Genomic DNA, 27,139 nt, shown 5'->3' with positions numbered 1-27,139 from the left:
TTGTTTAATATCCATGCTATGTTCTGTGCATCTCGGTATTAAATACTGGATTGTATTATTTAATTTCCCTGTGCCTTTAATTTGGAGGGACGCGTGCTTTACTTCCGTTAACGCCACTGGTAGCCATGGCTAGCTTTACGCAGCTCTGGGGCCTGCTGTGTTTTCAACGGAGGGAGAGCTGAGAAGAAAAATGGCGTCTGCAGGCGACCCAGAGCGGGACACCGGCCATTCGGTTTGAGCTTTCCGCCCTAAAATTGAGACCGGGGCTTGGTGGAGACTTGTCGGGAACCGTCTCCAGACCCGTTGGGTTCTTTCTCCCCCGCTTTTCTCTGGAGTGCGTGGCTTATTCGAGCTCCGAGATTGAAGCGGAACAGAAGAGACTCTCTCCCACAATGAGGGGGAGAAGAGGAAGGCCGCCCAAACAAGCAGCCGCGATGCGGGAAGGTTCACCCGGGCCAGTCCGCGGCTCCCGGGGCAGCCGGAGTAGAGGGATGCGAGGACGGGGAAGAGGCAGAGGACGCGGCCGGGGACGGGGTGGAAGTGGCGGCGTTTGTGACACTGGCTCTGCGGAAGTGGAGACGGAAATCTCCGGCCGAGAGAACTTTCATCCGACCCGGGGCCGCAGGAAAGTTGGAGCCTCAACCGCGGCCGCGGCATCGCGGGGCAGAGGAGGCAGATCGAGAGGCAGGGGGTCGAGAGGCAGCCGCGGCAGCAGAGGCGGAGGGAGGCGGCCTCAAACCAAGGTGGTCTACGACGACAACAGCGACGAGGAGGATGATAATTTAAGCTACAGGTCAGACGATGATGAACTCCTGAACGACAACCCTTCGTCGGATCTTGAAGAGGAGGAGGCCTTGGGAAACGAGTCTGACTATCTGGAGGAACTACCAGATGATGATGATGCCAGCTACTGTACCGAGAGTAGTTTCAAGAGTCACAGCACGCTCGGGAGCACTCCAGGTACGTTTGTTTGCAAGTGCACGCACTTCACCACATTACTTAAAGTGTGCATTTTATTTTTTTGTAGCTCAGTACAGAAACCAAGCCGCATTGTTCAAAATGGAGCTTGCACTCAGAAACAGGCCTTTGTTTACCGTGTGCTCTGCTTGCACTGGTTTACAGATCTGCTCCACGCTTCAACCGGCTCTGGTGTTTTTGACTTTTTGTCGGATCAGCACATTTTTGTTGTCTATTTTTATTGCAGAATTCATACTTTTTCCTTCTTCTTTTTTACCGCGCAGTATTTGACGTGATTTAGTATGTGGATGTATGGACTGTGAAGCTGTCATTCATTCAACATTTCTACCTATGTTATTACTGTTATACACAGTACAGTAAGGGTACTTTATACTATGTCACAGACTGCTCCTTCAATACACGTGGTTATTATAAACATTGTTTTCCATTGGCCTCGGATAAACAATTCATAGATCTACTTTTTCTCTGGCTTTTGTACTAAAGTGAAAGTGTTACCCGTTGTTAATAAATAACGGTAGTAATTATATTGTATTAATGCGCAATCATCAGACCTGTTCAACTCTGTTTCAGGAGACACATTTTGTTGCATAACGCTACTAAATAAGTTTGACGGGTTTTTGTTTTGAAGCGAGGCGCTCTTTTTTTTTTTCACTTGTTGCAAAACACCAACTCGTTACAGTATTACGTGGTCGCCGTTACCATAGTAACCGCACTGTTTATCAGGTGAGCGAGCACTTGTGGACAGTCGTGTTAATTAAGTGGCGCCTGCAAAAAATCAATTTACATCCCATCTGTTATGTTATGCAATGCGCGGGAAGTACATCTATAAAGGAAGAGAAGAACACGGTGAAAGGTGGTTCTGACTAGTGTGTCTGGTGCTTTTCAATGTCTGGGCAACGCAGCTCTTTTTGCCACTCTTCTTGTTGGGATACATTTTTATTTGATACAAAAACGCTCTTTTGGAAAAAAAAACACCTGAATGTAGATTGTGTTTCTTGATTTGCTCACCCTATATAAGTGGTTCAAGGATTACTTGCATACCTCTTCCAATGGCTGGCTTTTTATAATAATGACATGGGAACATGGCAGCATCATGCATCCACGTTTCTTTTCAGCCAAGGACCCCTTACAAGATACAGAATATACCTGGGGAACCCTCCAGGATATGTCCTTTGGGGTGATGTGACGCAGTTTTTACACGTCTATAGTTTTAGTTAATTATATTAGACAGATACACACTTTATTTCATGATCATTTAAATGAATGTGAAATCACTGGTCTGGATATTTTGGTACCTGTCATGCCAAATCCCATACTTTTGGGACAGTATATACTGTTGGGACATACTACTTTGTAATAACGTTGCATCATGAACGTTGACCCTTGTACTCCTATATATTCGATCTATGTAATAGCCGGTCTTAGCAGGTATTTCTTGGCGAACTGCATTTGACATCCAATGTGTTGAGACATAACTCGTCTTTTTCTGGCATACTAAACAGTATGGTTGTGTGGGTATTGGAACACACCCAGAGAAACACACATCCATGCGTTTCTCAAACAAAATGCACAGCTCTATCGCACACAAACCACTTTTGCACACGATCACTGTGTTTGATGCCAAATAATGAACCAGCCGTGATCAACCCCAGTTTGACCCATTCATACCAGACTGCTGTCACAGGTTAATCCTCGACTGTCACAAGTTGTGAAGCAGCCAACTCTGCCGGCTTACTCTCATTATTGTTTAACTATTTACATAGTAATGCTAAACCACAGACTCACACCAGACCTACTGCAGATATATTTGCTGAGCAGTTATCAACTTCCGGTCCATCAGCTGTACTGCAGTGTTTTCATTGAACATACAGTGTGGATTTATAGGATTTGTCGGTGTGGTCTCCTTATGAAAAGGAATGTAGCAACGTCTACGGTAACGTTAGTGTCTTTTGAAATTGCAAAGAGCTCATGAGACAAAGCAAGTCCAATTAATTTTTATGTATCGCCTAATATCACAAATTTCAAATTTGCCTCAGGGGGGGCTTAACAATCTATACAGCATATGACACCCACTGTCAGATAAATGAGAAGGCTAGAAGAGCCCACCAAGGGTATAGTCATCTTCTGAATAGCAACAGTATACTAATCTGACAGTGATTTCAAGAAATGCTTCTTCTTTCATGTCAAGTCTGTCCTGGTAAGGAGTGTGGTCATGAGGCCCGATTGAATGACCTACACTGAGCCATTAACATTAAATACAAATGAAGGCTTTTACACGTCCCTGTGTTCAAAGTGGCTCTTCTGTTTCACGCTGTAAAATAAATAACCCCATTTACATTAGCTCTAGCTGTCTTTCCCCTCAAAAGGAGATGTTTTACGAGTCCTAAGTTGTATTTGAAATTGATAGGGTGTTATGTTGTGTCCTTTTTATAAGAACAAATTGGATTACAAGTGGCACTTTACTATGACACTCGGGGGATGGCAGAGGCTTCATCAGGTGCACTTTATAAGAGGTCGACCCTGCGTTGATGGGACGTTTGACAAACTGTTATTGGAGGAACTGGGCTCTGATAGCGGGTGATGGCTGCACAGCCACCACCAGTCATGCGCAAACGTACGTCACAGTTTTCCGTCACTGTTCTCCAAACACATAATGAGGCGCACTTTTGCTGCAAAAATGTGCGTGCACGTGGTTAACTCCTGAAGATCAAAACAACTGTTGAAAGCCCCATGTAACTTGGCCCTTAAGACCAGGATGGCGGGGGAGCACTGGCCCTCATTCTCTCTGTCATTGATGGCTGGCAATGCACTATTACGCTCTCAATAAATATATATATATATATATATATATATATATATATATATATATTTATTGAGAGCGTGATATTATTATTTTTTTAGAAAGCAATACTCAAATCCATGAAAAAAGATTAAATTCCTTAATTGGTGCGACAGGGTTAGAAAATGCCAGCAAGCTGACAAGTGGTAAGCGATTTGTTTTCCGTTGGGTTTTTTTCTCCCCACAAAGACGATCTCCCAAAATACTATTCGCTCTTTATTGGCCTTTTCCTGCTCCAAATTATTGTTTTTGTATAAGCCTCTAAAAAATACTCATCACAGTATATCACGCAGTTACCATCGTTAACATTTGGTGTTGAAGCAAAGCAAAAATGGTCCTTTTTATTGTTGTGTATGTATATGTATATGTTTATGTATATGTATATGTATATATGCTCCTTATTTCCTTTGTTGTGACATTCTTCTTTTCACTCCTGGCTCTTTTTCATCCACTTCTTGCAGGCCGGAGAAGGAGTCGGGCATTGCGACCGCAGTCTCCCATCCTTGAGGCAAAGGACATTCCTTCCCTGGAGCTTCCTAAGTCCTCTGAGGACCTCCAGGTTCCTACCTCGCAGCTCCTCAATGTGTCTGCCGTCTACGAGGTACTCCGCAACTTTGGCTCGGTGCTGCGGCTCTCGCCGTTCCGCTTTGAGGATTTCTGTGCAGCGGTGGCCAGCCAGGAGCAGTGCACACTGTTGGCAGAGACCCACATCACCTTGCTCAAAGCTATTCTCAGAGAGGAGGACACTTCTAACACCACATTCGGTCCCACCGACGTGAAGGACTCTGTCAACTCCACTCTATATTTCGTGGATGGTATGACCTGGCCGGAGGTGGTGCGGGCGTACTGTGAGAGTGACCCGGAGTACCGGCACATTCTGCCTTTCCAGGAGTGTGAGGATTACCCGTTTGAACCGTTGGAGAGCAAAATCAAAGTCCTCCAGTTTTTGGTGGACCAGTTCTTGGCAACTAACATTGCCCGGGAGGAGCTAATGTCGGAAGGCGTGGTTGCCTACGACGACCACTGCAGGGTATGCCATCGCCTTGGTGACCTGCTGTGCTGTGAGACATGTTCGGCCGTTTACCATCTGGAGTGTGTGAAGCCGCCTCTGCAGGAGGTACCGGAGGACGAGTGGCAGTGTGAGGTGTGTGTGGCCCACAAGGTACCCGGCGTGACGGACTGCATCCCAGAAGTGCAGAGGAGCAAACCCTTTATTCGACAACTGCCAGTCAGCTTTGATCGACACAACCGCAAATACTGGTTCCTTAACCGCCGCATTGTCGTGTAAGTTCACTGTTTCATTTATGCGCCAATACTTTTGCATATAGTTCAAGAGGTGTCAGTGTGGGTGACTTAATCTTGTTACCGTCTTGAGTACTGATAATATATCAAATTAGTTGCAGTAGAAGTACCTGAAATATGCAAACATTACACTGAAACGCTTGGTGAGGATATTTTAATTATACCACACTACCAACATGCAACCAATTTACGGAATTTCCAAGATTAGGAGTATAAGCGAGAGTAATAGGCGTGCTGTAACACAGTTCAATCAGCTCAAGAGCCGAGTCTCCAAAGTTGTCATAGAAAGTGTTCATTTTTAATGACGCATTATACACTGTAGCTGATATCGATGCAGCTGATGTAACCACATTATTTGTGGGTCACTTTACTTTATTCTAGCCACTTGTTATTATAGGCAATCCAGGTGAGCAGAGGGCTCATGAGTGACCTGCATTGACCCAGTTAAATTGACTGTGTCTGTTTGGAAAGCAGAGAGCGGTACTTAGAATGTCAAACATGCACACCATAACTTTCATGAGAATAGCGTTGCAGAACACTTTATACGCTGCATTACTACAGGTCTGAAGCCTGAGTTAGTGACCGCAATTATTTTAGATAGGGTAAGAGTAGGATATGTCTGGAGCCAGGTTAAAAAAAATAAGAATTAAAAAAAAGTATGAGTTCAGCATAGTGTGCGTGTGCTGGGTCAGCGGCAGCGGCAGCAGAAGGCCGGTTCCATAAACCATAAAAGAAAATGGATCACCTGAACATTATCAGATTTAGAAGGAAAGCTGCCCCAAGGTTTGTCAGTTACATTTCACTCTTGCTTCTTTTTCTGCTCTCCAAATTGGCCTCAAGCAGGTGCTGCATTACTGATCCCCACTCTCCCTTCAGAGACTGTGTGTTTGTGCATATAAGTAATGTGCACAGAGGAAAGTTTGTGTGACTGGATGTACGTGCACTGAATGATGTGCGCAGAAGTATGGTTAGTGTGTGTGTGTGTGTGTGTGCGCACATGTGCCTCCAGTGAAGTGCTGAATAGACACTACTGTTACACGGCCTCTGCATGGAGCATGCTGAGAATGAAGCTGTCAGATATTCCACTAAACTCTAACCCTGACACTCTTAAAATGTTCTTGCTAATATTGCTTATAGTGTTGGGTCTTACATAAGTGTAGGCTTTCTTCTAACCAGTACGGTACACACTTACCTTCGCGCACACACATTTACCAACACATGGGGACTATTCGTTTAAATTGAAGCAATGAATTACATGTTGTACGCGTGAATTACGAAATTATGGCCTCAATTTCTTTTCTCTTTATTGCCATTCCCGGGCTGCCTAGGTTCATACAGTGTTGTGGTCCTCAAGATCAACCTTGGATGACTATTTGAAGGTCTCAGTCCTTTCACGTCTTTTTGATTTATTTTATCAAGGCTTTTCTCCTGGTACACCAATACATACACATGTAGTATATATGATAATAAGAGGTGAATGAACAAGAGCTTTGTTTATTACTGCGGGTGTTTTATGGGAATGTGGCTCGTCCGCCATGCAGGGTGGCACACACTCTGTTCTCGACTTAGTCTCAACCATCAAAGTCTTGGTCATGATTGGGACTAGGTTTAGGTGGGCTCGGCTTCAAAACTTGTGTGTGTTGATGATAAAAACTCATGTTTCCCCACAGCGCTACATGCCAAGGGAAAACACTGTTGTAACCATTTTCTCCCAAAATACCCTTTGATTTCTAATTTATGTTTTCCTGTTCAGAAAAGCACAAGTGACCCAAGATCATTATTGAACCGCGATGGCGCTTGCAACTTGGCTATAAATATTTTGAGTAGCTGTTTTTCTTTGGGCTCTCTGCAGTCTACTCAGTGGTCAGGTTGAAGAGGTTTAAACTGTGATGGTTCATAATCTCTCCATCAGATATTCTGTGATCCAGTTCCAACATGGACCCTGAAACTTCACAGGATCTTGATCCTATTTAAATCTGCACCCATGTTGATGCTCAGATTCTAGTTTCTTTTACCAATGACTGGTGATTTCTTTAATTCTTATTCAACTGTTGCTCAGAGGGATCTTTTTCTCCTTTGGGCCTTTCAATTGTCCGTCTGGGTCAAACATTGTACACTGTTTTTGTACACGTTTTTGTTGCAATCCCTTTGTACAAAATAACATCTATCCATGAAGAGGACTTTCTACAACATAAAAGCATGAAAGACGAATAACATTTTTAGAGTAATCCTCTCAGTCGACTGTAACAAATCAAGCGTTTGCTGCAGGTGACCACAAACCTTTGAGCGGTAGTGTGTACATGTATATACTTTGAGTATCCAACCCGTTGTACAGTTTAATACAACAAGTAACCTAAATATCAAATGATAATTCTCTTCAGCACCATGGACAGCCAAAATGATGAAGATGCTCCAAACAGCCAAGCAAGTGCTCTGGCTCTGAAGTGCTGTTTTGGAAAACGCATGTCAAATTTAAAATAGAAAATACCCTAAAATCCATTGTTATCTGGAAATAGTTGCCGTGAGACTCCAGCCAGCCCTGTGGGTGACTTGTACACCGATACTTTACCTCTTTAACAAATGTTACTCCCTTGCAACAAACATATCCTATTTATCAAATATTGACACCACTTTTGTCCATAGCATCAAATATGCCTCCCTACTGATGAGTAAGCAAAGCGAGATGAAGAAACCTTTTGAAGAACAACTAAAGACATCAGTGTCTTGAAGTGTGCCAGATTCTTGAATGGACTTATTGTCCTGTGTTTTTCCAATGACACTGTTGCCGCTTTGCTCAGCTGTTAACACCTGCTCATATTATTATAGTGGTTGTGTAATTCGGTGTCTGACATGAATACGACAGCATTATATTGCCACAGAGAGATGAAAATCGGCATAAACATTTTTGCGGTCCACATGATAATCATTCAAGCTGGCTAACCATACAATGAACGTTCATAACGGAAGTATTCAGTATATTGACAAGACAAAAGGCAAACCAATACCATTAAACACATGAAGCTACACAGAAGTGTATAGAAAGAAGGTATATGTAGATCCCATCATCTGTTTGTCCCACCCATCACTGCTGTGTCACCTAATGTTCCCACTCCTGTCTCCCCTACAGCGAGGAGGATGGCGAGCAGGAGGACAAAGCCATCTGGTACTACAGCACCAAGGTAGACGCAACTCGTCATTTTCTCTCACTGGCAGCGCAGCGCTAGTCACACAATAACATTTTATCATTTTTCTTTTGAAAGACTCTTGTTACTCTTCTCTTTGACTTACCGACTTTAGTTGTGTGTCCCAATCTCACTCTTTTTTTTAATTAACAAAATGCATCCCAACATTCCCTGTTTGTTTGGGTGTGCTGCTGTGAGCCAATCTTGTATTGCACTTATTGAACTCCTCCCAGGTCCAGCTAGCCGAGCTCATAGATTGTTTGGATAAAGAGTACTGGGAGGCCGACCTGTATGCGGCGCTTGAGGAGATAAGGGACGAGGTGCACGCACATATGGACATCACTGAGGACCTAACCAACAAGGCCCGTGGCAGCAACAAGTGTTTCCTCACTGCCGCTAATGGTAAGGAGTTATTCACCCTCTCAGTTTAAAAAAAGATTGATTTTCAGAGGATCTGAGACGCTTTCTGTCGCTGAGTTTAATCCTGGGATCAGTGGAAGAAGGATCTCTTTAAAGTATTTCCTTTCTTCCTTTTCGCTCTCTGTCTTCCCATTTCTCCGCCTGCTTTCCCCCCAAAACTCATGAATGCCACCCAGTCATAGATGGCTGGGCCGTAGGAATCAACCCAGCTATTATGTAACCATACTCTGGTCCCAGTTTGGCCAGTGTCCAGCACTCAAGCTTCCCTTCAGTCGCTCATCTATTCCTCGCTTCAGACAGGAAGTCCACCAAATTCGTGTGTTCGTTTCTTTTTGCCCGCTGGTGTCGGTGAAAATGATGCTCTTGTGAGCACATCCTGTTTGTAGCATTTGGTCTGCTGTGCAGTGAACCTTCATCACAATAAAGGGTTCAGACATAGCGCTACACTTTAAATGGCGCTGCTCTATGTGGGGTTTACTTTTGATGCAAAAGCTTGAGTGGAAACTAGCACTTCTATCAAACATCTGCGGTGCACCGTTTAGTTAAAGCTTGTCACCTTCTGCAGACTTTAACATAAAAGCTGTATGCCTGTATGAATACAGCTTTTGTCATACTGACAGCAACGGCTTCCTCCCAGTGGCCAACAGAAAGGTGCTTGGAAAAAATAGTTTATGTCAATGCTTCGCTCTGTTTTTATCGAGTGTTTCTCTGGTTTCTTTATGCTGTCCTGCACAGTGCAGGTGAAGGCTTTCTATTGCTCAGCTTATGTTAAATCAGTATTGGTGCGACAGATGAGTCATACTGAAGGACTTTACAGTCTTCTGTTGTGTATCAAATGACCCGTTCTCCCCGTGGCAGCGTGGGTTCCCCTCGGGTCCATGGAGACATGCTGCTTAGGTTCAGGTCCAGACCCTACATAGGATAATGGAATGGAATAATTTCTATTAGGTTTTAGTTGTATACCCCTTTTCAAGCTTGGATCACATGGAAAGCATTTTAAGAAAACCAACACGCCTATCATAAGGGAAACTTAAGAAAAGCTGAATACAAGCACACAGATAAAGGCTGTATAAAGGAAATGTACAAATTCAGCCTAACAACAAGATCTGAGTGGCCCTTTTGGACAGTAAGTCCAAGGAGTTAAAAGTGCATGTAAAGCCTTCGAGACTTTGATATGTAACCTGTGCAGGGGGGCTTGAACTGGAATGATGTTAGACGATGATAACGAACCCTCTTTGGCCGTTAGTATTCGTTTAGGATCCTTAAGTTTTTGTTACCTGAAGATTGTTTTGACTGAATTTTAGTCTGATGCTTTCTACCTTTCCTTCTCGACTCAAATCTGCTTAATTCAGTCTGGCTTTTATGGGGTATTTTGTGATTTATCACTGTTGAATAACAACACATTTTCTTTTCTCTAGGTTTAGTTTTATTAAGGGTGTTTCTTCCCAAACTGCCTTTTTAGACACACAATATTTCAATGGATTATTTTGTCGTCTTTACTGTGTTGTTGATCACATCCCTGATTTGTGATTTCATGATTATCACACTATTGATTATAATCTATTTTCTCATCCTTTCATTTCTGTCGTCTTTTGTTTGCTGCTGTCATCCAGAGGAGATCGTGGAGCGGGTGCGGGCTAAGAAGGAGGAAGAGCTTGAGGAGGTGAAGAGACGGGCTGCTGAGGAGTCGCAGAAAGCGCGGCTGGAGAAAGAAAAGGAAGATGAAGAGGCCAAGTTGAGGGTTGATGGGCACCAAGAGGGCAAGGTTAAAGATGTGACCAAAGAGGAGGGGACAAAAGAAGAGGCCATGGAAGAGAAAAAGGATGGGGAAGGTATTTGTGATGTTGGTATTTCACAAACACGATTTAAAATATGTAGCCCAAAGTAATGATAATAGTAGTAGCAGTAAAGACATTGTACGGTCTGGCCTGAAAAGCTGTTTCTTTGGGTCTCGATTCCTACATTCAGTTCTGAAGAAAAGGACATCATCACAATGGTGTAATTAGTTATTGATTTTAAGAATCAGTCCTGTTGTTATTTTGCTCTGGGACCAATTAGCAATGCTGTGCTCTTTCTCAAGACAAGCTAGTTTCGTACTCATAAAGCAGAAAGTTACATTTATATCTGTGACTTGCTGGATATGTATTATACAGTGCATTACAGAGGCCCTATACAGAGTGATAACACATTTATTGCATGTGCAGCAGAACAAAACACGTCTTTGGGAAGCTTATTGGAGAGTATAATTAGTATGCCTATGTATTCCCATAAATGCATGATTGCATTCACTAAAGGTAGTAAAGGTAATCTAAGGTAGCTCTGCCAAAAAAAAAAAAGATTTGTTTTTAATTTATTTTTTAAATTGATGATGGAAGGATATTTTAGAAGCCCAACCATCACTGCTTCTCTCCATTGTCTCCAAGTTGTCTATGCAGTATACCCTAATATCCACAATATTTACAACACTGCTGCTGTTCACCTGTAGTTGTTGAAGCTCCACCCACTGGCCAAGATGGCAGTAGTGGCAGTAACATCTCAGACGGACCTACACTTCCACCAACCTCTGCCCCAACCTCTGCCCCAACACAAACCCTCCCCACCACTGTGAGCCTGGCCTCGGAGGCTCCAAAGCCCTCGGCCGCCACAGAAGCAGCTCTGATAGCAGGATGTTCCCATATGAAGGTCTCTAACAACACCGAAGGTATACAAGGACATTTTAGGGGGAAGTTGACCTCATTGGGCTTTTTTGGGTGGGGATCTGTTTTACTGTCAGAGTCCGCAACTTCGCAGAATTGTGCGATGAAGCTCATAGCAGTGACGTGTTTGTTAGCGCCAGTGCTTTGGCGTTCCGCTGACCATTTCTCAGCCGGCTCCTTCGCATGTGGCTCTCATTCCTTCTTCTGGCTTTTGTGTTCAATTGTCCAATTTGTATTTCTTGAAACCTGGCGTGAAACACCTCCAGACATTTTGCAGTTGAACTCTTAAATGCTCATGCTCTCCTTTTCTCTAAAGAGCTGATTGCATCAGTTTGATTTGCAATCAGATGGCATTGTCACCGCACTCAGCATGACTAGAACCGGAATCGGACAACTGGGGACAGCATTTACATTGCCCGGCAGAATATTTCTTCTCAATAAGCTTTCCCTCTGCTGCTTGCGTGTATACCTCTGATTAATACGCTCTCTGTTTAGATAGCGCCTTTGTTGAAAAACTGCACCTATTCATCCTCAATAATTACAGAGCTTCACCTTTCATTGATGTGGCCAGTGTAGTTGTGTAAGCCTTGTTGGAGCCTTGCCTATTCTTGCCTGGACTGGTCGCCAGTTGCTTTCAAGTGCCCCATCCCTCCATTTGTGCTGGTTATTTGGTGCATGCATTCAATGGGACTCATCAGTAGAGGGAGCTATAGCCTTTACTATTGCAGAACTATCACAAGAAAGTTTCTATCTTCATTAAGACTAAGCTTCTACTTGGTCTGGTTTTTCTAGATCAGAGAAATCGGCCATACTTTGCCGGAAGAATTAAACGAACCCTGCAAGATGTCTCGGAATTAAGAACAACACAATCTAGACAAGCTGATCTCGTTTATATAACGGTTGAGCCTCTTTTTTATATATATATTTTTTTGTCTGTGTAGTAGAAAACCCATCATCAGATTCTGTCCCTGCCAGTGGAAATGGCATCCCCAGCCCAAACCAGCCATCCCAGACCAGCGAGGAGAACAGTAACGGCAGCATGGGAGCCAGGGTCCCTCCCCGAGGGCCTGAACCTCCAGACCTAGCTGACAAGTCCTCCCAGTCATCCCTGGCCAGCCTTGATGACACAGGTCGGACCTCATAATTATGTCTAATTTTGCTTTCTAATTTCTGTTGTATTGTTGAAAACTGTACTCCTCTGTACTCGGGTATGTCTAGCAAAGAAGATCTTAATGAGACTTCTTAATTAAATAAAGGTGAACTTTGCAAGCCTAAACTGATGACAGAAAAACAACTGGATACACATTGTATATCCCATTAAGTAGGCCTAAAAACAGACATGCCTATCTTACATGATAGTTTTCTTTGAACGAGAAACAACGTATTTAGTTACTTGTGTTATGCAACCTCTGTTATGAGGGTATCGCTTTCAATGATCATTGCACATCATACACCCTTTCAAATAGACTTTATAACAGTCTAAGACTTGGCTTTTTCTGGTATTGGGATTCCAGGAGACTGTAAAGCAGACGGCGATACGGGTCTCGGTAGTAAGAAGTCTGCAGCCACTCGCATGGTGACCCGGCTGAGGAACCCAGAGAGTAAACTGAGCCAGATGAAGAACCAACAGGTGGCTGCTGCTGTTCACGAAGCCAACAAGGGCTTCAAGGAGGGCAAAGAGGTGAGGAAAACCATGGATGATCATGCTTTTGCTCTTTTAGACAACACAGATATAAACCTGCATAGTGTCAAACACACAGCTGCACAGGCCAGTGTATGTTTGAAGATGAGCTTAAAGGCCTCTGCGGAATATTTCGAGATTTAGCTTACAATCTTTTATACATTGTCCCTAACTAACGTGTTACCTGTTAAAACATAGGACTCCACTATAGCTCATTTCAAGGTTGCAACGTCACTGTCTGTAATGAGGATTCTCATTGTAACAGAGAATAGAAAAGATGGGAACATGCAAGCAGTCTTTAACACAATCTGAATGACTCTTTTTTTTTCCCTGCCTCTACAGGTCCTAGTAGTAAATGCACAAGGTGACATCACCCGTGTGACCACGCGTGGCAAGGAGGTGGTGATGAAGGGGACACTCAGCCAATACTTTAAGCTTGGCCAGGAGGGGAAATACCGCGTCTATCATAACCAGTACAGCTCCAATACTGTGGCCCTCAACAAGCACCAACACAGAGAGGTGGGTAACACGACAACTTGTTGTTATAAACCGATATTGAATGGGGCACTGAAATGTCCCTGGTCTTTCAGATGCTTTAACTTAATCCCGCACTAAAACCTACTTTTATTTGTCTTTTCATCAGGACCACGACAAGAGGCGGCATCTTTCCCACAAGTTCTGCATGACGCCTGCAGGAGAGTTTAAGTGGAATGGGTCTATCCACGGCTCCAAGCTGCTGACCATCTCCACACTGAGAATCACCATCATCCAGCTGGAGAACAACGTTCCTTCACCATTCATGCACCCTAACTGGGCCTCACACAGGTACTGATTCAGGCACTGTGATATGGAAATGCTTTATTACAAGTCTGATATTTGCTTGGCTTGCTATGTGTTTAAAAACCACACAAAATGTTCTATAAGTTGTCAGTCTTGTTGACGTTGGTGATGAAAAAAGGTCAGAATTAAATTACTTTTACAAAAATAAAAGCACACCGTAACACCATCTCTTTGCTTGATTTGTAGGACCAATTGGATCAAAGCAGTTCAGATGTGCAGTAAAGCCAGAGAGTTTGCCCTGGCTCTGGCCATCCTGGAGTGTGCCATCAAACCTGTGGCCATGCTGCCTCTCTGGAAGGACTCACTGGGCCACACCAGGTAGTACAGTGTGTTTGTATGTTTACTGTACATGCGGTGTACACACTACACATATTCATCAATCTGTGCTTTTCCTATGTGATGTAATATCTCTACACGCATAAACAAAATAAGAATGATCATTCCACAAATTCGTTTGAAATGCAAGATATTCAAATGCTGCGCAACACGATAACTACTGAAACACGTATTCGGCGTGTACACAGGGGTTGTGTGGTTAGTTTAGCAGATCAGGTCAACAGGCCCACCCTAGCTGTGAGGCATAATATTTAGACTGCAAGTCCACTACCAGTGCCACCCACCTATGCCTCTACTACCGCTTTGACACCACAATGCATCTTTAAGTGTGTGTGTGTGTGTGTGTTTTTGTGTTTAACTATTATCTTTTCATCTTTAGTCAGTGCTTTATTTATACTTCTACATTAGCCAAGAAGCTTTTGAATTGTTTACTCATACATAATACATAATAAGAAGAAGAAAAATAATTATTTACATAAGATATGTTTCCAAAATGGGCTGAAGTGTTGAACATAGATACACATGTAGTAGTCTTTGTGGAAGGGGAATCAATTGCGGATCAAATTTAAGAGCAGCAGGCTACACTGTATGACAATTTAAAAAAAACTCTTTCAGGTTAAACCGCATGACATCCATGGAGCGTGAGGAGAAAGAGAAAGTGAAGAAAAGGGAGAAGAAGCTGGAGGATGAGGAGACAATGCAACAGGCCACCTGGGTCAAGTACACCTTTCCAATTAAACACCAGGTAGGTTGCATCCAAATGTCAGAAGTTAGATATTCTATAGTCATTAATGCACACAAGGATACATACTAAAGATATCAGATTGAGATTGGACCACCATCAATGTGCCTTTCTACTCATTAGTGGCCACAGACATTTGATTGTTGACTGCATGACAGACATTTGATTGTTGACTGCATGACAGACATTTTTACACATCATTACAACCTTGGTTTATGCACAAGTCAATAAAAATCCACTTATCATGTATGAGCATCGAAAAGCACACAACACACCAACACATGCTGATGTCCATGACATTAGAGATAAGATATTCTGTAAATGCAGAGAAGGCTTGATTTGATAAGATATCGCCACCCAAACTATTCGACTTCTTTCTACACAACAACATAAAACTATATTGATAATGACAATACTATTTTAGTCTGGTCCACTTTAAGATTTAGACTTTGCTGCCTGGAAAACTGAGTCATTGCTTTGGGAAAAAACTGTGTGTGTGTTGTGTGTATGCGGGTGAGTGACCATCAAGGGCTGTTTGATGCAGCAAGTTGAGTTATGATGCGAGTAATTTCCAGCAGCAGTTGGTAATCAGTGGGTGAATAACCTTTGAACTCTCCTTATGCCTTTTGCTTTCCCTATTTTTTCTGTTTCTCCCAACTCACTTTTCTCTGTGTTAACCTTTTTTTATCTTTTCTTCTTTCTTTATCTCTCTTTTTTACTAATTTGTCTTCTACTTTCTGGTCCTATTTGAAGGTGTGGAAGCAGAAAGGAGAGGAGTATCGCGTTACGGGCTATGGGGGCTGGAGTTGGATCAGTAAGACATATGTGCAGCAGTTTCTCCCCAGGCTTCCCGGCAACACCAACGTCAACTACCGCAAAGAACTGGAAGGTCTGACATTTTTGGTGGCCTAAAATGTGGTTTTCTATAATTTAAAGTCTCTTTGACTCTAAGAGGGAATTAGTCTTTCGCTCGGTAATCTCAACAATGTAATTGTGTGTGTTGGTTGCCATTCTGTGAATTAAGCATGTTTTTTGTTGGTTCTGTGGATGTCATTGAGTTGGCTCAAAGTGAGATTCAAAGATCTCATAAATAGTTTAAAAACTGCAATGTCCTAAACATGTTCTTTATGTAATAGAAGTTGTGTTTATTTTTCTAATTAAGTCATTGTGTTTTCCAAAGATGCTAAACTTGGCAAGAAATGTACCCTGTTGGATTTGAGTCGACATGCCAGTGTGGCTGCACTAGAAGCTCAGGGAGCTGCTGTCTTAAGCAGTGAGGCAAAAGATCAGGACCCCTCCAGCCTCTCCAAGCCTGCACCAGATCCTCCGATGTCTGTTGAAGATGTGGAGTCTAATGAGAGGATGGAAGAGGAAAAGAAAGATGGGGTGGATAAAAAGGCAAAGTCTGAGTTGTCATTAGAGGAATCGCCTGCAGAGATGGAGGTGGACCCCACCGACTCACGATCAGAAGAAGAGCAAAGTATGACAGTGATACTGAATTGCACTGTATTCATTTGCATGTGGCTAATGAGTTGTGCTTTATTTTAAACGCATACAACTTTTATAATTACAACATTTACTTTACTATTACGTGTCCTTCCCAAACGTTTACAACTTGATTGTAAGAAGAGTTGTTTATAAATGCAGATTAAAGTCTGAATTAATTTTCTCTCCAGGGTCCAGTGTTCAGGAGGAAAAGGCATCCATAAAGGAGGAGCCGACAGAGAGCCCAACACGGCCCTTTAACTACGATGTAGTGGATGTCAGCAAGGGCTTCCTCACCCGCATTGCCTACAAGAAGAAGGTCAAGTCCTCCAAGCTGGACATCCTGCTGGAGCGACGAGTGAAGCAGCACGTTATTGAGGAGAGGCAGCGGCAGCAGGTATCTGCCCCCAACTCTCAGACTCCTGCACCAGTTTTGTCCATTTCTAACACTGCTCTGAGCACTCCTGTCCGACCGCGGTCACCGCTCAAGCCCCATACTCTCGCTCAGACACACCTTGCACTGGGCAAAGCTGTGAAAGTGGAGGAGAAGTCTTCCACAACACAAAATCCGTCGGCAGGAAAACTCGGAGGGGGAAAGGTCGAAGGGGAGAGTCAGGCGGAACTCTCTAAAACCACAGACGAGACCTTCCCTCTTCCTCTTCCTTCTCCCGTTCCAGACTCCACACCCAAAGACAGTTGCAGTACAGGTATACAAAACCAAACCACCTCCATACCGCAGGTATTGGAGGCAGACTTAGTGGAAAGGACTATGGGGCCAAAAGAAACTGATCAGATCAAAGGAGACTGTTCAGGGCAAGAGGGGGTCACGCTGCCTGATGTACATGAAGCAACAGCAGGGGGGATTTATAGCCCTTTAGAGCGACAAACAGCCAGTGTACCATCAGATGTTACCAAGGCTGCACATATTGAAAACACAGGGACTGAGGTACCCAACTTGAAAACAGACTCTCTAAGAACCTCATGTGTTCTTGATCAGATAAGCAGTCAAAACGCATCTCCTTCTAAAGGTATTCATAAAATCCCAAGTTCAGTGCATTCAGGTACAGAGGAAAATGGCACGGGGCTAGAGGAGAACCAAGAAAATACACCCAGCGTTGGACAAGGTAGACCCGAAGGCAATAGCACTCCCAAGTCAGTTTCTCCTCTCCCTCAGGTAAATGGTAATGATGGCTTTGAGAGTGAAAGCATGTTGAGTAACTCTGTCACAAGCTCAAATAATCGTGTGCTTACCAATACTCCACAGCCCAAGGTGAACAGCACAGGTAACATTGAAGAACAAGGGCTGGTTGTCAAGGACGGCACACAGCTAAAGCCTTTAGTGAACGGAGATTTGGCCCCCCTCAATGATTGTACAGAGGTTGGGGGCAAGGGGCCGAGCCTAGCTTCTAAGGTAGAGGTAGAGAGCAAGACAATGATGTCAGATCAGGACTACAAACCTCCCCTGAAGATGACGAAGCTGGAGAACAACATAGACACACTTGGAGCTAATACTCCGAGCTCTCTGCAGCACAGCAGCACCTTACCTTTTCAGTCGGCAGAGACCAAGCCCAGTCCTGCCATCAAGATCATCAGAATGGCACCATCTCCTATACCTTCAGCGGAAGAGTCCAGTCTGAGCGACGACTTCGTGGAGGAGAATCGCTCAGACTGCGGGACGACAGAACCACTCAAGACCATTATCACCCAGGTAACCACGACCTCCACAACCACAACAACAGTCGTGTCCACAGAGATGAAGATGGCTAAAGTGCCGTTGAAGGTATCTCGAGTGATTACGAAGCCCGTGGCATCGACCACAGAGAACAGTGCGGTGTCCACTCTGACCACCATGACCAAAACAACTGTGACCAAAATCTGTTCACCCGGGCTCGATGGTCAGTCGGAGGACAGCAAGAGTGAGATAGTGACGCAAGAACAGAAGACGGCGCTCTCGGCCTGTATCAGTAAGTCAACAAGGGACACCAGGGGTAAGACCTCATTAACATCTGTCACTGTAAGCCTCGAGGACTCCTCATCGACAAAGGGCCGCGTCCGCCTCCTCAAGTTCTCCCGCACCAAGAAGATGCGCTCGGACACCGCGCTTCCTTCTTACCGCAAGTTTGTCACCAAGAGCAAGCGCAAGAGTATTTTTGTTCTGCCACACGACAACTTGAAGGTGCTGGCGAGGAGAGGCGGATTCCGTGAGGTGTCCATCTTTAGCTACAACGCCAAGCCAGCGCTGGACATCTGGCCATATCCTTCACCCAGGCCCACGTTTGGCATCACCTGGAGGTAAGCACGTTCAAGCTTCTCAACCATCAGAACCGCAGGCCTTGTTGAACGTTTTCATTCTCTCTGTCCTTGTGCTTACTGTGCATGACAAAGTCGCCGGTTAAGTGGCACTTGTCCATGGTGAAAGTCATTCTTTGCATTTGACCCATGTTAGCGTCAGTGATCAGTGGGAACCATTCTGAGGCAACTTTTGTGGCCAGTGCCTTGTTCAAGGGCGTTGGCTGTAATGTAACCGTCACTCTGTGTGTCGGGGGTAAAAAAACACCAGAGGAAACCAATGCTTAACATAGACACCTTGGATCCTTTACACACAGACAAGCACAACTTTATTCCAAATGTATTTATCATTGATGTCCTTCACCATGACATGGATATCATATGACAAAACAAAGCCTGTGTGAAATGTTTTTAAAACCACATGCTTCTTTAGCAACTAAGAATGTACATTTATGATGTTTACAACAGAAGGAATAAGGCTTCTGGTTATGTCCCTTCTGCATCCACTTTAAACCCTCTCCTGGTTTTGTCACAGTGCCCTTTCCTGTTGATTTGTTTTTCATGATGTCTCCTGCTGTTTGTGGCTTCGGCCCTGTGGGATGTTGTGACTCTGAGTCTGGTGTCACACGTGTTATTTCAACAACCTCAGATCTGAAGCAGTCATGAATCATCAGGCAGACGAGTGTCTGGATGTGTTATGCAGTGACCCAGACCTGCAAGCCAGGGATGTTTCACCGCAGGTGGTTTCACATGGGAAAGGGAATATCTACCAAACACACACACAGCCGGGTGGAAATGTTTTTGTAGATTTTTAAATTTTTTAAACGAGAGCCAAGTTCTTTTCTCGGGATATAAGTCGCGGCAGTTTTCAGTCTGAAATTGGTTGGAGATATTAACTAGCCCTCAACCAAATTAGCGTATAAAATCAATTCCATTCCATTATCCAAACCGTGTATCCTATTTAGGGTCGCGGGGCGCTGGAGCCGATCCCAGCTGACATTGGGCGGGTCACCAGTCTATCACAGGGCACATATAGAGACAGACAACCATTCACACTCACATTCACACCTACGGGCCAGTTAGAGTCTCCAGTTAACCTGAGCTGCATGGCTTTGGACTGTGGGAGGAGGCCGGAGAACCAGCCACGCAGCCACGGGGAGAACACGCAAACTCCACACAGAGGAACCGCCCCTCTTTCTGTGAGGTGACGGTGCTAGCCACTACACCACCGTGCAGCCCCAGCATATACAATTATTTATTAAATATGGCAGCCAGTGGATCTTTTATCGAAACTGTCCTGATGGTACAGCAACACCACCCAAAACCTCAGTCTGCCTCTTCCTGTCCCATGATCATGTTCCAATGTGTTTTCTGTAACACACCGAGGGAGTCACTGGTGGCCAGTTGCCTGGCACTAATAACTTGTATGACACCAGGGTGGGGGTGGGGCGCCAAACATGTTTTATGTGCAGGTGCAAAGCTCTAAACGAAACACAATACTTGGACAAATGTTTACATGCTTCTGTAAATATATGAGTAGTACTTGAACCTCTGGGTTGTGTCACAGGTATCGCCTGCAAACGGTGAAGTCTTTGGCTGGCGTGAGCCTGATGCTGAGGCTCCTGTGGGCCTGTCTGAGATGGGACGACATGGCCGTCAAACCATCCGCTGCTGTCGGCACCACGAGGACAGGTACAACCCCCCCCAACTCTCCCAAATCATTCAACCGCCTCCACATAAAGATGTCCTTCACCCGGAGATGATGGTGCTGGTTGATATATAAAAGATGTGTCTTTGAATATCATGAAAAGCGCTATATAAATTCAATGCATTATTATTAGTATTATTATGTGTCCTGAATTTCCTGGTTAAATGTTCAGCTTTATTTATACCCATATTCCATATATTGTTGATGATGGGTGCAGCAGTTTCTATAAATATGGACCAACTCTAAGCTGGTGCTGGAGTTCAATAACTTAATAGTTTCTTCCTGTATTTACTCTGTTGGCTGAGAGAAAGATACAAACATGTTGGTCTGAACAAGACACAGTCCTTAGTCTCATGTAGGCGTCACTGTGTTTATGTTCGAGGGCTTCTCCTCCATCTTCTCGAGCTCTCCTCCTTGTCACCTTACCAACCCAGCCCTATGCCCACTCATTGCCACAGAGACATCGGACACTGAAATCACCACCACAGAGATCATCAAGCGCCGCGATGTGGGGCCCTATGGCATTCGCTCAGAGTACTGCATCCGCAAAATCATCTGCCCCCTGGGAGTGCCTGAGACTCCGAAAGGTTAGAGGCACTTTTTTATTCCTGACACTGAAGAAAAACCACGATTTATTAGTTTAAGTGGAAGATACAATGATTAATCATTTGTGTCTATTTCTATTAATCAGTTGTGTTGCTCCTTATTCGTATTGCAGTGTTTAAAGATTAGACACGATAACACTGATCTGTATTGTTCCACCACCATCCCAGAAACCCACACCCCTCAGAGGAAGGGGCTGCGCTCCAGTGCCTTGCGCCCCAAGAAGCCTGAGCCCGCCAAGCAGACGGGCCCAGTGGTGATTGAGACCTGGGTGGCTGAAGAGGAGCTGGACCTCTGGGAGATCAGAGCCTTCTCAGAAAGGTCAGAGGGTCAAGCATGCCGTGCCTACATTTAAAAATGTCAAACTGTTAATATGTCCAATATTATTCAGGATGGTGGTTTTACTGTTTCAGCAGCTAAGTCCAAATATTCTCCTGGCTCTGCTAGAGGTAACTTGCCTTGTCCTGACAAACTTGTGTGAGGTAGAAATGCAGGCGCTCAAAAGGAATTTAATCCATGATATTTACCATCAATTGACATCATTACAATCTAACTTGTAAACATGTATGGAAGGAGTGTAGAGTGTTTTTAAAGGGGACGTATCGTGGAAAAACTCACACTTTGAGTGCTTCTGCACAGACATTTGGATATCAGGAGGACCTGTGGGGCAACTGTGGCTGGGCAGGTCGTCCTTTGCGTTTATCTCGCAAGCCAATCAGAGCAGACTGGGCTTTTTTGAGAAGATGACTTAAAGAGCCAGCCGCTAAAACAGAATGTTTCAGACTCTCGGTATATACCTTTATTCACCCTCAGACAATATAAGAAGTTTATTTTTTATTAAAGCATGAAACATGTTCTCATAAAAAAAAAGCAGAACATGACAATTTTATATATATATATATATTTCTTTTTCTTTGTTTTTCACAAATGTTTGCTCCATCTTAAGCTTGAGGTTATTTTTAATTTTTACAGGGTGGAGAAAGAGAAAGCTCAGGCAGCAGAGCAGGCCAAGGTGAGTGTGGTTCAGTTCCGCAGTCTTTGTGTTTTTCAACTTAGGCTTGCATCTTATTTTTCTACTCAACTGATTGTGTGTGTTGTCTTTTCTTTTGTGTACTCCGTCATGGGTTCCTACGTTAATGTGCCGACTGACTGTTTTCTCAGAAACGCCTGGAGCAGAAAACGGGCATAGTCACAACGACCCCAACAGGGACCCCCGCAACACCTATCGCCACGCCCAAAGTCATCATTGGTTCACTGTCAGGCCAGGGCACCTCCACCACCAAGGTGGTGCTGTCCACCAAGATGGGCACCCCCGTCACATTCCAGCAGAACAAAAACTTCCAGCAGTCGTTCGCCACCTGGGTCAAGCAGGGTCAAAGCACACAAGGTACTTTGCAGAGGAGCGTTGCTAATAGCAAGTTAGCTGTACTTTAGTCTGGAGGAGTGTCATAAGTACAGTGTACTCTTTGTTCTTAACTAAATTAAGCGGCAGGACATGTGAGAACAAATCATTACACGCGTGTTCACAATAGGGACGCCATTCACCCTATATAATCTGTCATTGTTTTGCCAGACGTTGTTCTGTTATGTGCTCTTGCTATGTTTTTGTTACTACAGCTGTCCTAGTTTAGACACAGTGTGTCAGTCGATTGGCTCTATTGAACCGGACAATGTTGACATGTTTCCCCCAACAAAGTGCAACGCTTTCTGAAAATGGGTTGTTTTTCTGTTTCACATATTCTGCCTTTTTAAGTGTTTATCGCCAGCGTCGCCATGTTGGTTATCTGAAGGAATTAGAAGTAGTGTTATTATTGAAATTGCATTACTTGTTGTAATGTTTTGTTTGTTCGCTTTATTAGGAGTGGGCACGGAGACCACCATGACCACGTCTGGTGGGCACACCTTCCAGATCACAGGGACCTCAGTGGGTGGAAAGGTGGTGACCACCAAGCTGCCGCTGCCCGCCAACAGCAAGATCGTCACAGTCAACGTACCGACTTCACAAGGAGGTACGGACGGTTTTAATAAGTCGCACAGGCAGACGGTTCCATTTCTTCTTTTCATCTGCCGCCATTTCAGGATGCATGTATGTCTGTGTTTTCATTGCTTCACCTCGGATCCACAGCTGAGACATGTCACATTTTTCAAAGGAGCCAAATTAGATTTGGCTCATTACTTGGATGCCATTGTAAGCAATTTAGTGTGCCAACCACGCACACAGCGCTCTAGAGGGACCGAGTCTGTCCAGCTACAGCAGGCCCAAATATTTGTAAGTCTACAAATTAGAGAGAAATTAGACATTCCCCTGACAGTCCTTGATTGCCATTGTCAGTGAGCCAAGTACACAAGTAGACTTGTGTCTTTTTTAAAGGGCCACAACTTAGCAGAACTATAAGTGTTGAGCTCTGTTAAACACATTGGCCCCTTAACTCCCTGAATCCGTCACACAGCTGTCTCAGTTAGTTTTACCATGGTGCTAATGCAGCCATGTTTTTCTTTACATGCTCAAAATTAATCACTTCATTTTGCCTGGTTCCAGATCTCTGAATGTATTTACATAACTCTCATAGTAGTGTTTTTAGAAGCAGCAGGCAGGTGTTTTCAAACTAAAACTAAGCAAATAAACAGCTGGTAGTGGCACAGCTGCCTTACAGAACAACAGAATGTAAATCATGGCAGAATATTTAAAGCAGCCTTCCAGATATGTGACGTTATCTATACTAGTAAGAATTAGCTTGATTACTAAAATGTTCTTTTGTGGGAGAATGCTCACCGACCCTCTTACCTGATATTTATGTATGTATTGTATCTTGTAACTTTCTTCACTGCTCTAGAGTGTGCAGGTCTGCAGAGTGCAGCATTTATCAGCTAAAGAGACAAATGTTTACCTCGAGGGTTGTGGGGAGAAAAAAATAAAGGGCTAAAAGTAGAGTTAATATTGGGCTCATTTTCACCTTGTGGACAAATGGACTGTAAATTAATGAAACGTTGCTGTATGCTTGACCTCTAAGGACATTTGTTTCCATCTGTTTCCAGCTGAACAAATGTAAACCATTTCAGTAGCAGTCAGTGTGTATTGTGCTACTGTGGCAGCCTGGTCTGCATCAACTTCGTTGTGGTGCCCACTATGAGCCAACATCATGAGTCAGCAGCTTAATTTGGTGTGGGACATCGTGTCTGCCTGTGTCCTGTCGGCATGGTAATCTTAATAAAAAACTATTATTTTGGTTGGATGGTTTTTTGGTTGGTAGACTTGTGTAGTCTGAGGTTCTAAATCCAGACTGCAGATTCAGTATTGTACTATCTTAAGTTAGGTGTTTTTCAACGTCAACATTGACACTGCGGATGAGGTTTGTCGTGTGCACCAGCTGGCCTGTCTGTGGTTGTCAAATTATTATATGACGGCTATTGCTCAACACTCAGCTGTTTACATCTTTTTATGTGGGTTATATAGGTAAGATTCAGTTTTCACAGAATTACCTGACTACATGCTGTATACATTAGATTAGATACATTAGCATTGGATAAGAAAAGTTATTCTGGAGACTAAAAAACTTTCTACGCTGTATCCACGTTTCGATGGATACACTTTCTACAGGTTTAAACTCTGTTTTATCTTGTCAGGCTAACGAACAGAAAAAAATTAAAACAACCGAAGAGATCTTTGTTAAACATGATTCAATGTTGATGCCACTAAAAATGGCATCACAGTATGCAGTAAATCGACCATTTAATACAGACTTGCTTTCATAAAACCCTGCATTCACCAGATAAAGAGAATGATATTCACCAACGATACAAAGAAAGTGATTTTTCTTACCTTTTTGAAGTCCCCATGAAGGAGAAACTAAGTTCAGGTGGAGTGTAACCATTTAATGGACATGTGTATTTATCCAGCATGACTGTTGGGCGCCCTGTTTGTTTTGGAAGGGCTCAAGGAAGTTAGGCATGAAAACAAGTTTACCCTGAGGTCTGCGTCCCAGACAGGTAGCCCTCTATAGCGGGATTCCATTTTTCTTTTTTTCCCCTCCGTCTTTTTGAATGAAAGTGTACCTCTCAACTCCGGAGTCCCAACTCCCCGACCTCTCCAAACAGCCGGTCCATAGAAAAGCGTGTTTGATGTGAGCAGAGCAGCGACTTGGTCTTACGAGCGGGTTTAACGTCCCCGTTTGAAGAGGAGAGCCCTTGATAAATAGGTTTACCCGCTCGGTTGCGGTTGAAAAACCGCAGCGAGAAGGCAGCGGCAGGAGCTGAGGAAAGAGCGACACTCTTCTGGTTTCCATTTCTGCCATCAGCTTCACGTGAGCTCATTAAGGCACACAGCCCAGCGAACAAATATGAAACGCTCCCTTTGTCAGATTGAAGTTAAAAAAGTAGGATCTCAATTCATGCATAATTTATGAGGGGGCTTAGGTATGTTGGGGGAAACCCAACTAAGCTTTCAGTGAACCTTTGAAGATGTTGTTTACCTGCTCAACTAATATTTACCGTCGCTGTGATCAAACGCTGGCCATCAAGCCAGGAGAGAAGCCCACAAATAATGTATTAAGTTGCATCAATGCAGGACTTCTGCACAACGGCTCACTTGTGACATGCACACATGGAGCCACTGCTTCACACCGGTAATTGTATTAGGGATGTTTGAGCATTTTGAAATGTGTTGGTGGATGTGTTTGATGTTGTAAAAGGCAGGTATTTGATGAATAAATATATATAATTTATACAAATATAAGCTTACAAGCGCAATTAAAATGTCCTGGTCCTGGGAGACCTTGTCTTCACCCGACCCCTCTCCTCGGGCCTCTCTCTTCTCATTCTTCTCATTTGTTCACTCGGGTATCTTTCTGTCCCGCTTTTCTTTGAAGGTGTGGTGCAGCAGAAAGTGTTGGGTATCATCCCCTCCGGCACAGCGGGCGGTGCCCAGACCTACACCACATTCCAGCCCCGCACCACCACGCTCAACATCAGGCCCAATACTCCAGGCTCACAGAAGCAGGTACATCTGCCTTCTCCTTTCTCTGAAGTATCCAGGGAGTTGTTTTTACTTTTACAATTTGTTCATCCTTTTATGTGACCACAACTCCCCCAATGCCATTTTCCACTGTGCTTCCTCACGTCTCTTGCCTTCTGCTTTGTTTTGTTCACATAAAATGTTCTATGTTTGCAAAAAGCTGTGTCATTACTTATGTTGTGGCCTGTGCTGTTGGTTCTTTTTTGAAGAAAGTAACTTTCTCAGCAATATTTTAAATGATGAAATATAATCAGCTTCTTTGTACCTCACCTTGATTTCTGACCTCTTTCTTTTTTGTCAGATTCTGACAGTTTAGGAAAATGCTGCCTTTTGAAACTTATTAAGTTTTCATGTAAATATCGCCCTAGGTTCTGGCAGCTGGTGGGCAGATCCGTCCAGGAATGACAGTGATCCGAACACCGATCCAGCAGACGGGACCAATGGGAAAGACGATACTCCGCACACCCCTTGTGGTCCAGCAAGGTAATGTACTTTTCATGGGAGTTTGACTACTTCTCAGATGGACAAAAAGCAACCCGCCCTTGAAGGATCACGGCAAACTAGCAGCACATTTAGAGCTCAAGTGTAACCGTTACACGCCCACTTTGTGTCTCTTCAATGTGTCAAAGTCTAGTTGAACTTACAATGTTACGTATTATACCGATATACACCTTTCTTTTCCAGGTCAGGGTGGACAACAGGTAGTGACGCAGATCATTCGTGGCCAGGCCGTTTCCACAGCGTTATCTGGTGCCAGCCCCGTGGCCACGGTCACTGGCCAGGGGGTGGCCACCACAGCTGGACAGGTAGCAGGCCAAATGCCCCTTGGGGTCCCACGGGCGCAGGGCCAGGGCCAGGTTAAGCTCACGCTGGCGCAGCTCACCCAGCTAACACAGGTTAGTGAAAAGTGCCCTTCTCAGATGACTGATAATGGATAATGGGATACATCTGCCATTTTTCACCAAAGGCAGTTTATTTTGGATTAGACCGTAGGCTGTGATTCTCCTTCCCTCTCTCTTCTCCGCCC

The 27,139-nt window shown here is 44.1% G+C and overlaps 1 protein-coding gene across 7 annotated transcripts in view; it reads left to right on the top strand.

Moving 5' to 3' along the window:
* Positions 1 to 146: 146 nt before the first annotated feature.
* Positions 147 to 27,139, top strand: part of LOC117729300 (nucleosome-remodeling factor subunit BPTF-like) — a 41,109-nt gene continuing 14,116 nt past the window's right edge. For 3 of the 7 annotated variants that reach the window (XM_034530452.1, XM_034530300.1, XM_034530543.1), the window contains exons 1-24: positions 147 to 960; positions 4,279 to 5,101; positions 8,247 to 8,298; positions 8,535 to 8,703; positions 10,335 to 10,553; positions 11,207 to 11,422; positions 12,359 to 12,547; positions 12,932 to 13,098; positions 13,441 to 13,617; positions 13,742 to 13,923; positions 14,125 to 14,256; positions 14,890 to 15,019; positions 15,770 to 15,905; positions 16,197 to 16,496; positions 16,693 to 18,793; positions 20,358 to 20,482; positions 20,957 to 21,085; positions 21,272 to 21,422; positions 22,074 to 22,113; positions 22,263 to 22,488; positions 22,961 to 23,110; positions 25,967 to 26,097; positions 26,481 to 26,595; positions 26,797 to 27,008. In XM_034530452.1, coding sequence (XP_034386343.1) covers positions 393 to 960; positions 4,279 to 5,101; positions 8,247 to 8,298; positions 8,535 to 8,703; positions 10,335 to 10,553; positions 11,207 to 11,422; positions 12,359 to 12,547; positions 12,932 to 13,098; positions 13,441 to 13,617; positions 13,742 to 13,923; positions 14,125 to 14,256; positions 14,890 to 15,019; positions 15,770 to 15,905; positions 16,197 to 16,496; positions 16,693 to 18,793; positions 20,358 to 20,482; positions 20,957 to 21,085; positions 21,272 to 21,422; positions 22,074 to 22,113; positions 22,263 to 22,488; positions 22,961 to 23,110; positions 25,967 to 26,097; positions 26,481 to 26,595; positions 26,797 to 27,008 — 6,840 coding nt within the window. In that variant the 5' untranslated portion in view covers positions 147 to 392. The remainder of the gene's footprint in view (positions 961 to 4,278; positions 5,102 to 8,246; positions 8,299 to 8,534; positions 8,704 to 10,334; positions 10,554 to 11,206; positions 11,423 to 12,358; positions 12,548 to 12,931; positions 13,099 to 13,440; positions 13,618 to 13,741; positions 13,924 to 14,124; positions 14,257 to 14,889; positions 15,020 to 15,769; positions 15,906 to 16,196; positions 16,497 to 16,692; positions 18,794 to 20,357; positions 20,483 to 20,956; positions 21,086 to 21,271; positions 21,423 to 22,073; positions 22,114 to 22,262; positions 22,489 to 22,960; positions 23,111 to 25,966; positions 26,098 to 26,480; positions 26,596 to 26,796; positions 27,009 to 27,139) is intronic. The other 4 variants (XM_034530631.1, XM_034530378.1, XM_034530806.1 and 1 more) reach the window with 4 other exon arrangements.

Source organism: Cyclopterus lumpus, chromosome 1 (assembly GCF_009769545.1).
Source record: "Cyclopterus lumpus isolate fCycLum1 chromosome 1, fCycLum1.pri, whole genome shotgun sequence".
Taxonomy (NCBI): Eukaryota; Metazoa; Chordata; class Actinopteri; order Perciformes; family Cyclopteridae; genus Cyclopterus; species Cyclopterus lumpus.
The sequence above is the reverse complement of the archived record's forward strand: the minus strand, read 5'-3'. Positions and strand labels throughout refer to the sequence as shown.